The 10,692-nt window shown below is 33.6% G+C and overlaps 2 protein-coding genes across 2 annotated transcripts; one reads left to right on the top strand and one right to left on the bottom strand.

Moving 5' to 3' along the window:
• LOC105164750 (aquaporin TIP4-1) lies at positions 2,522 to 3,669 on the top strand. Its single transcript, XM_011083499.2, has 3 exons — positions 2,522 to 2,816; positions 2,902 to 3,143; positions 3,230 to 3,669. The coding sequence occupies exons 1-3, from the start codon at positions 2,690 to 2,692 to the stop codon at positions 3,602 to 3,604; spliced, it is 744 nt and encodes a 247-aa protein (XP_011081801.1). The 5' UTR covers positions 2,522 to 2,689; the 3' UTR covers positions 3,605 to 3,669.
• On the bottom strand, positions 5,560 to 7,081 carry LOC105164749 (protein JINGUBANG). Its single transcript, XM_011083498.2, has one exon. The coding sequence runs from the start codon at positions 6,870 to 6,872 to the stop codon at positions 5,691 to 5,693; it is 1,182 nt and encodes a 393-aa protein (XP_011081800.1). The 5' UTR covers positions 6,873 to 7,081; the 3' UTR covers positions 5,560 to 5,690.

Genomic DNA, 10,692 nt, shown 5'->3' with positions numbered 1-10,692 from the left:
TGACTCAACGGATAATTGGGATTTCACGGCACACGTGTTCTTAATATCTTGGGACACATCATACTGACATTTTTTCAATGAAGTTGCCGTAGATTCGTAGGGGCTAACTTGGCAACAACAGGTAAAACAGACTCTACAAAACTCGGGTTGATTGGTCATGACTCATTCAAACCGTCATATCTCCATCCAGAAAAGTCCAAATTATAATTATTTTTATTTGTTTTTGGTTAGTAAGCTAACTCAAGCAACTTTTAAATGATATAACTTAGTTGCAACTATTTTTATAACTTCCAGTCGGCCTATAAATAGAGGCTACCCTACGACCATAACGGTAACTTGTATCACTTACTCTCACATAGTCTTTCTCTCGATTTGCAGCAAGTTTCCGGCACAATTTCGCACTCCACACTCATATTTTCTTCTCAAACTCCAGTATTGCACTAATTCACATTGATTGTTACATCATTATTCTTACTTTATTTCAAGTTTTCCAAGTATCTCTTCAGTTAATCAATTACTGATTTAAGTATCAAAATTTTAATCCCTGTTTTATAGGACAATCCCTTTTTAGTTTTAGAATTTCATTAAATATCTTTTGACTATTGTGGTGCTGCTAGACCTGTTACGTGTCAAATAGTATCTCAACTAACTTAAATAAAAAAAAATCTCTTAATTGTAAGATTCTATTAATTAAAATAAGAGATAATTATACTCACATCCCTTGAGTTTTGGTGTAATCACGCATAAACTCCCTATGATTTAAGAATTTACATCTAACACTTTTAAGGTTTACTTCCATCCAACAATTAAATCCCTTCATTAATTAAAATTCACTGAATTTGCTGATATTAACAAAAAATAAAAAAAACTTAATAAAAAGTAATATTTACCCTCAATTGATTTATTACTGACTTAGTGCAGGTCAAACAATTTTTTCCCGACTATACTATCCTTATAATGGTGAAGATATACCTCATCACATGCATTAACACATAAAGACGTATGATGGTAATTTGATTATAAAAAGATTTATTTAACCTACAGTAAATTAGTAATGAATCAATTGGAGGTAAATATAATTTTTTTTATTTTGTTGTTAATATTAACAAATTCAATGAATTTTAACTAATTTATGTACAAACAAACATTAAGAGTGTTAGATATAATTTCTCAATTTATAAATAATTTATATATAATTACAGAAAACTCCAAGAAAATGGGAGTGTAATTATCCCTTAAATAATCACAATAAATTTAAGTCAACATACGACTCTAGGTGGAGGTGGTGTGTAGTGTAATACTTGATATATATCCCACAAGAATTCAGTATTATTCAACAAGAACATAGTTAAATACCATCAATTAACCCAATGGGAAAGATACAAAACAAAGCCTGAGTTTGAGTCAACGAAACCATTGCTTTCAATTTGACAGCTACAATTAATAATATTGGCATATACAAATAAAGATGTCTTCTTTTTGCACCAATGATCAAAATCTGCATGCCTGTAAATTCACATCACCACAACACAAAAGATTAAAATCATATGAAGAAGACAAACACCAAACAAACACATTCATTACACACACCAAATTATTCAAGCTCAGCTTTTAGTCTGTGGTGGATAAAAAAAGATCAAAAGCTAGCCCCTGATTTCATTATTCAACTATTTTTTCTAGTTATTTTTATGCTTTTATATAGGTTTTTTTATTAACTATAGATATTGCAATACAAAATACTGTGCATTTTCAGAAATAAAAAGAAAAGTTGAGTTGACATATATTATATTAACGACTTAAATTTTTAAATACCAATGCGGGTGAAAATCGTAGATTGCCATTTTTGCCCTTAAATGTACTAAAAATATCGAAAAAAGGTCGAGGTTTATGTTTTTTACTCCAATCAGGTCGTTCTTTGGCTTGTTTGATCCGATTACCCACATTTGAACCTTTGATTAAATGAGATGTCGTAGCATTAAGGAGCCCCAAAAATTGACAATTGAGTACTTATAAATAGTCATAATTTATATAATTTTGGTATATTTTGCACAGTGACTTAATTACTTATTTAACTGATTTGTTGAGCTTTACACTATCCATAAAATCGATTATTTGTGTATTTTCGTTGAGGGTTATCGTAACACCTCTTACGTTTTTCTTTTTTTTTTTTTTGTAAATTTTAGGATTAATTCTTTTGATTCAAAAATCACAAAAAGACCTTATAATTTCAACCCATCAGATAAAATTAGATGGGATTTTATTATTTCCTACCCAATTGCTAGTTTGTTACACATCACCTACAAAGGAACCTCAAGATTACATTATAAATCAATGGTCATATTCGTAACTACACCTTCTCAATAATTCTTGCATGTTATCTCCCACAACCCTACTATATATCATTGGATCTCTATTCTTGTACAATCAAATAATTATTTTTCCTTGTTTGTCAAGACCAATGGAATCTCACTTTTTTCTGAATTAACAACTCATATTCATGCGTGCATATGCCCTATAAATCAAATGCATGGGGAGACCAATCCCACCACTCATCCATCTACACTATATATATATATGTCTACCCTAATTGGTGCTTGCAAGTACTAATAATTCCACACATTTTCTCATTTCTAAATTACCAATAAATTTAATTTCCTTAACATCACTCCTTTTACTACAATTAATTTGGATGGCCAAGATTGCGTTGGGCAGCCTCCGGGAGGCCTTCCTGCCGGACTGCCTCCAAGCCCTTGTTGTCGAGTTCATCTCCACCTTCCTTTTCGTCTTCGCCGGTGTTGGCGCCGCCATGGCCTCGGGTGAGTACTTTCCGACATAATTCACACGTACGTTCTTGTTTCAATCATATTAATTGAATTGTTTATTCATAATACTGGAGGACAGACAAGCTGAATGGAAATGCATTGGTGGGGCTGTTCTTTGTGGCCATGGCACATGCGTTGGTGGTGGCGGTGATGATCTCCGCCGGCTTCCGTATCTCCGGCGGCCACCTCAATCCCGCTGTCACCATCGGCCTTTGTGCCGGTGGTCACATCACGGTGATCAGGTCAATACTCTATTGGATTGATCAGTTGCTTGCTTCTGTGGCCGCATGTGCTCTGCTCAGCTATGTCACCGGAGGTTTGGTAAGTTTTTTTTTATTATCCATATATTACTTACTATTTTAATTAAAATTATATCACAATCTTTAAAAAATAAAATAAAATTGCAGACTACACCAATACATTCACTGGCAAGTACAGTGGGATACGCACAAGGAGTAATAATGGAGATTGTGTTGACATTTTCACTGCTCTTCACTGTCTATGCGACAATAGTGGACCCCAAGAAGGGCAACCTTGATGGGCTGGGCCCACTCCTAACTGGGCTTGTTGTTGGGGCAAATATCATGGCAGGTGGCCCATTTTCTGGAGCGTCGATGAATCCAGCAAGGTCTTTTGGGCCGGCTCTGGTGAGCAGAGATTGGACCGATCATTGGGTTTATTGGGTTGGGCCGCTGATTGGGGGTGGGGTAGCTGGGTTCATATACGAGAACTTCTTTATTGTTAGGTCCCACGTTCCATTGTCTGGAGATGAATCTTTTTAGTGGACTAGCTATTGTAGTGTGTTTCTTGTGAGCATATAATAAACCATCTTTCACGTTTTTAAATATATTATAAGTAAGAGTAAAATATATAAACTAAAACAAAAATAAGTTAATTATTACATCTGTTGAGTGACGTTTTTACCTGCATAACAAATTGGTATGGCGGAGCCATTAACGGCCGTCTATGAAAGAGGAGGGTTCTTTTTTTGTTTTCTTTAACATTAATATAGATGTACAGTGTTGTCCTTGGGGCAATTAATTCTGCATGATGATCGAAGGTAGAGTGGGTAGGAAAATTAATAAAAAGATTAAAACCCCATTTAATAAAATTGATGGTAGAAAATTGAGTAGATGGGGTGCGAGGTGTTGAAATTAATACATTATATGAATGGAGGATGTGAGTACGTAGGTAGCAATACCATAAAAGCGACTTACATACACATCGTGTACATATGTTCATTAATTTGAAGAAGGACAATACAACTGTTTGTTAGGCGGCGCTTTTAATTGGTTGTGGGCATGTTAGTGTTAGTGTGATGAATGTGATGTTGTTGGAGCACTAATAAGTAATACCAATCTTTAATTAATTTCAGCATTTGGTAGATAGGTAGCTCCACGACCCCTGCCCACCTACTTCAATTATGATCACCAATAATAATAACAATAATATTATTATTATTATTATTATTATTATTATTATAGCACACCCCTCCTTCTCTTACATACTTCATCTCTAATTATGATCTATGCATATGGGATGCGCGTCATATCATAAATGCAGTGTAGGTTCGGTCTGAATGCACCCCACTTTGATGTGTGACATATGATGTAAACCAGACTACACTACAAAAGATATAATATTTAATTATGGTTAATTGTTATGATGAAAAATTAAAAAATCATAGCAAATAATCATTAACCACGGTTATGTATGGTTGTTGACCGTTGTATCTGCGAGTGTGGCTAAAATATTTGTCATGACTGAAAATCATGACAAATATTTTTATTATGGTTCTTAACCATGGCACAATTTTTAATTCTTAATTGATAAAATTATATAGTAAATAGTCATTGTTTTTTAGTATTAGTATATGTCTATTATCCATGATTTTGTTCTGTCAAATTTTGTCTATACTTTCAATCAATGGAATATGGCTTCCAATTCCGTCTAATTTAGTTGCACCAGTTGATCATTATGATGTCATGGAATATTATGAGTTTAAACGCTAAAAGAAATATAATTTTTTATGATAAAAAAAATAAGAAAAAACATCGTGATAAAAAAAATTAACTAGGATTAATATTTATAATAATTAAAATTCTGATAAATGCTTTGTTCATATCTAAAAGTCATGACAAATATTAATTAATTATGTTAAAATGTTAAGTTTTCATATTAATTTTATTTAGTCGTGGTTAGTAGTATAAATTTATTATAGTTTTTAAGTTGTGGTCATTTATAATATAATAAAAAATTAATTTTTTTTGTAGTGAAATTCTAGTTATGTATATATAAGCAAGTTAGTTTATTTTAATAACAGTTGGTTATCTACTACAATGGTGATAATTAATGATAGTTGCTAATGGTGATAATTGATATATATGTTGATTAACAGAGTTGGTAATATTGAATTTTATAATATAATTGTGATTAATTTGTTAAAAAAAAGGACAGAAATCAAGTTTCCTCTTTTCAAATATTAACTCAACAAGTGTTATTTATATACCAAATCAAATTTGAATGTACTCATACACATAAATATAATAAAATACTAATCATTTAATTGGTTTCAGTATGGCTGAATTTGATTCGAGTTACAATATTTGTCATCGAATTGAATTCTCTATATCAAATTTTATTGTATTTTTTAATTTATTTAACATATACACGTCATGTACATAAATGTTTATTTTCTTTAAATAAAACACATGACATCACGATTCTTATACAGGTGACATATATATGTTAAATAAAATAAAAGATTTGAAATAGAAAATTCAATTGGAAATAGTATTGGTTCCAGCTCGGAATTTGAACCCTATTAATCCTTATAATTATACTAAAGGTGTGGGACTAATTGATTAGTTAATGAAAAGGATTATCACCTTGCAACTTCTTCTCCACCCATGAAGGAGACAACACAGGGCTGGTTTCATACTCCGTAATCTTCACCGTTGTATCTATAGGTTCCATGGCGCCCTGCGTGCACTCCTTCTCTTCCGGCAAAATCTTAATCCTCCACACCTTAAATGTCTGATCCAATCCAGCGCTGTAAACCAAGAACCCCATTACAACTACTTTTTCGATCTCCAGGGAAGCAGCCAAGCACTTGACAGGCCCCCTGTGAGCATCCAACACCGCCAAGCACTCATGGAAACAGCTCCCTTCCTCTCTTCTCCACACCCTGATCGTCGTGTCCTCTGATCCGCTGAACACCAGTTTCTCTATCGCAACGAGACAAAGAACTGCGAATCTGTGCCCCTGTAAGAACCCTCCATGATTGAATCTTCCAGACATTTTTTCCTTCTCCCAGAAATTGATGAATCCATCCGAAGAACCCGAGTAGAGGAAGCATGAGTTCGTTGATGAGCTTAAGGCCAATGCGTTCACCGGCGACGGCTGGAATTTGAGCGTCATTGTCAGTGTGTGCGAGCTCTGCCCGTATACCCTCCTCCAGATTTTCACGGAGCCGTCTGAGGAGCACGTGAAGACACATCCGTCGTCCTGGTTCACCACCACGGCGTTTATGTTATCCTCGTGGGCCGTAAACGTGTCGACGCATCGATTGTCAGAGACCCTCCACACTCTAACTGTTCGATCCCACGATCCTGTGTATAACAGCCCTTCCGCATGGTTATACGCCATGCAAGAAATGCAATCTCTATGTTTAGCGCTAGTCGTTCTAGGGAACATGAAAATCGACCTGTTTTTGGGCAAAGTGGTGATCTTCTTCGCCTGAAAATTCTCCGTGGCGGCGGTTATGTTCCAGATACGAACTTTACAGTCTTTATGAGAAGTGAAAAGGGTGCTCCCGTGAGCCAAGATTGTACGGACTTCGCCACAAGTGGCCTTGAAATAACCCCTCTCAGTGCAGTCAGGCTGCCGCCAGGCACGAATGCGGGAGCTCTCGGAGCCGGTGAAGACCAAGCCTTTAGCGGCGGCGATGGAGAAAATGGTGCCATCCTGGCGGTGGAGAGAGGCAATGCAGTGGTAGAGGAGGGCGGGGGAGGCTGTTGGTGGAGGATCTTGAGGGGCTGTAGAGGACATTGTCGTGGTGGTGATCGTAGATTTGTGGGAGGGATTTGTAGGAGATGCGGGGTGGAGATTGCATTGTCTTGGTATTCTCTTCAATGAAATTGCGTAGAGTTCTCTTGTTATAGTGTTCCATTACTGAAAGATGAAACATGAAATATATAGCAGAGTGGCCGTGGTTGAATTAGATGATATAGTGGTTATATAGGAGATTTCTAATTTAAACCTGATTTGAATTAGATCATATAGTGGTTATATAGGAGATTTCTAATTTAAACCTGATTTGATCGGACGTGAATCAATTATATAATAAGTATAATATACTTATTATATAATTATTATAGAGTTCAAGAAAGTGATTAATCACACTTTGTGATTAATTTAATTCGATCGAACATAATTTGAATAATTTTTTTTAATATACACATGTGGAAGTATTGCATTTTTTCTTCTTCTTTCTATTTAAGCATCACTAGGGGATGATATTGTATACATTAAATTTTTATTATAAATTAATATATATATATATTCACATTAATTACTTACATGTGTATAGTTATGAAAATATTTTATACACATTAAAAAAATGGCTGGAAAAGTGCAAACAACATGACAAGATTGTCACATATTCAACTTTCAATCATTTTTATCTTCAGAGTCGCAAAATTTATAAAATGACAAGATAAAAATTACTAAATTAACGACTGGTACAGAACTAAAATTACTATTTTCTTATATTTACGAGATTAGAATTACAATTTTGCCCTCATGATTGGTGAGTGGTCTTGTTCTCATCACCAAGAGGAGGAAAGCAATTAAATTAGAAACAGAAAGGTAATTTAATTTGGTGGCTGGATTATTAGTTAGCTAGCAATAAATGAATAAATGTTGCACGTAGTAACTTCAACTAGCCATATATATACCATTACTAATTCATTCATCAATTAATATGAAAATATGCAATTAATTAGTAATTACTGATCACCACACTAATTATTTCCTACTTAATTAATTATATTTAAAGTATTAGGGTGTGAGCTGCCAAAAATTTATATTGACATATAAAAGCTATGAGGAGATGAGGTGCATATATGCGTCATTATTATAAGTTAGCTACAATATTTAGTGTACACTTAATTTATATGGGACCACTCAAAATTCAGTGCAGATATAAGTCCCCATTGCCAATATTAATTACTTTCCAGTGTTGGTAGACACTTATACCCAACTCTCTCGCTATCAAAAAAATAGAAGCCCCTTTTAGAGACCGAATTTTCGATGAAATTTCGTTTTTAATAAGGTTTTCGATGATTTTTGAAATAAAAAATCGTGTGGAAAAGGTACTTCAAAAAGTACTTCTGATGATATTTCCGACAAAATGAATATCCATCGAGATATTTGTGATGGTTTGTTAATGTCATTGAAAAATTCATCTATGGGACAAAAAATTAGTATTTTCTTGGACGATTTTTGGGACGGATGTTAGGATAAAAAATAAAAAAATTTCAATGAACTTTTTTTTTAGGAGATTTTATATATTGCCATCAATTTGCTGGTAAATTAATCGAAAAAATTGTGATGTATCTTTTATTGTTGGAAATATCGTGGGAAAGTCGTCCCAAATTATTTTAAAATTGCAATGAATTTGGGATGGAATTCGGGACCGAATTGATCACAATTTTTGTTCCAAATTATTCAAACGTAATTTGCGATGACTATCGTCCCAAAATTCATCCCAAATATTTCCGACAGTTTTCATCCCAAAATTCGTCTCAAATATTTGCTATGTTTTATATAATATTTTTTAATAAATCTTTTTAATTCTAATCTAATGCTTTTGGCTGGTCGGAAAGCTCAGGTTCTGTAGCACCCTCAATGGCCAACTACGTTGCTCCCTTGATAGGGGCGTCAGTCGTAGGCTTCACTTCGGGAATATCTGTGGCATCCCTATTTTGACGCACAATGCACTCAAGACCAATATTATTTGTCAAGTTTGGTATTAGTCAGCGACGGAACAACAGTGGATGAAGATGGTCGGGCAGTTGTTGTTCATGGTTAGGCGGCATTTGACATCAATGCATTTGTGCCAAAGATTTGGCCCCGCTTTCTCCCGACGGCAGCCTCAGCCCACAATTGGTCCTCTTGAACTACTGAGGCACTATTGAGGCCGCCTCCCCTGGCGTGGGCTGAGAGGCACGCTCCTCAAGTAATTTCTGATAAGTTTTCTGAAAATAATTAAATAAAATTTATTAGTCAATAAATAATAAAATATAGTAATAACTAATCAAAATTTATTATTAATAACTAATTTATAAAAGAAATATTAAAAAACTTACCATGACCTCCTCAGCTCGCTTTTCTGCTTCAGGTGTCGTCCGTTTTCTTTTTATAGTAGTCAGCGAATACCTCCACACTGTGAGGCGGACGACAGGGTTGGGCCTCCTGTGCAGATATTTGAATAAGTAAGAAATTTTATCAATTTACAACATTAATAAAAATAATTAAAAATGTAAACTTTAAAATTTACTTACGAGTTTTCTTTTATGCATGCCAATTAGGAGGACTCACCACCGTAGACAATGCTAGTAGCTACAGAGTTGGCCACCAAATTAGTCTTATTCTTGCTGATTTTGCCTTGAACTCGTCGGTGTCCCAGTACACTTGGAGGTTTTGCCAAATGTCGTCCCGAACCAATTGGACTCGTTATCCTAACTTCCACGATTTTTTTATCGAATCAGGAACTTGTATAGCTGCCAAAGATATTGTGTATCGGTTTATCCTGGCACGCTCCATGGTGATGATTTTGAAATTATATATAGGTTACAATAGTGCTTTAGTTTTCTAACTGCACCACTCAAATAAATATGATTTTTACAATAATTAATTATTATAATTCTAATTTAAAAATTATGATGAATAATAATTAACAATAATTGAACAATGATTATTAATGGTTCTTTCTGAAATAAGGCAAAAATATTTTTGCAGGTTAGAATTATGGCAAATATTTTAATCATAATAAAATCGTCCATTTTATTTGACCTTACATAATAATTAGTATTTATTTATTATAATATTTAAGTCGTAGTAATTTAGTGTGTAGGAGAATAAATCTATATTTTTCTGGTAATCTGACCTAATCAATATATGTTTCTCATATTTAGAAATTTCCGGTCATATTGTTTTTTCTGATTGAAAAAACAGGGCAAATGAGTTGGAGCTACTGGATCTGGGTTTCGTTCGGGTATTTGCTGAATCTAAGCCCATAAGCTTACAGGCCCAAATTACTTTACAAATGGATGGGAGAAAAGTCTTAAGGCCCACCATAGAGCTGATGTTTGGCAGAAAGAGACCGTTCCAAGTCGAATTGAATCAAACACATCATTATTCAAATTTATTTAAATTATTATTAAATTTTAAAAAATACATTTGAGTTTACATTGATTATCAAATGCGAGTTGGGCTCTAATAATTTAATAATTTTAAATATACTTTATTATTTTTGTACTAATAAAATAATCAAATCAAGTTTAAATTGAGTTCAAAATATTATTCACATTTAATTTTATAAATTTGATAAAGTGAGTTCAAATATCGACTTCAATCAAATATTGAATAATTTAGTTTATTTTTTAGTTTTAATTTATTATTATTGTTTATTTCTTTATTTTTCTCAAGGTAATAGTAATAAAGTAAATTTGTATGTACGAAAATGTGAAGTTGAAATGGTGCATGTGAATTGTGCGGACTTTAAAATATTAGTTTATTAGACCTCATTAATCAAAACATAATAATAAGTAATTACAAGAAAGTGCAGCTGAGCTGGCGGTACGTG

The sequence above is a fragment of the Sesamum indicum genome, linkage group LG6, assembly GCF_000512975.1.
Source record: "Sesamum indicum cultivar Zhongzhi No. 13 linkage group LG6, S_indicum_v1.0, whole genome shotgun sequence".
Lineage (NCBI taxonomy): Eukaryota > Viridiplantae > Streptophyta > Magnoliopsida > Lamiales > Pedaliaceae > Sesamum > Sesamum indicum.
Note: the sequence above shows the minus strand (reverse complement) of the source record. Positions and strands in the feature narration are given on the sequence as shown.

Coding starts and splice junctions, on each gene's coding strand:
- LOC105164750 (XM_011083499.2), top strand. CDS start 2,690: ATGGCCAAGATTGCGTTGGGCAGCCTCCGGGAGGCCTTCCTGCCGGAC. Junction 2,817..2,901: donor TGGCGCCGCCATGGCCTCGG/GTGAGTACTTTC, acceptor ACTGGAGGACAG/ACAAGCTGAATGGAAATGCA. Junction 3,144..3,229: donor GCTATGTCACCGGAGGTTTG/GTAAGTTTTTTT, acceptor ATAAAATTGCAG/ACTACACCAATACATTCACT.
- LOC105164749 (XM_011083498.2), bottom strand. CDS start 6,872: ATGTCCTCTACAGCCCCTCAAGATCCTCCACCAACAGCCTCCCCCGCC.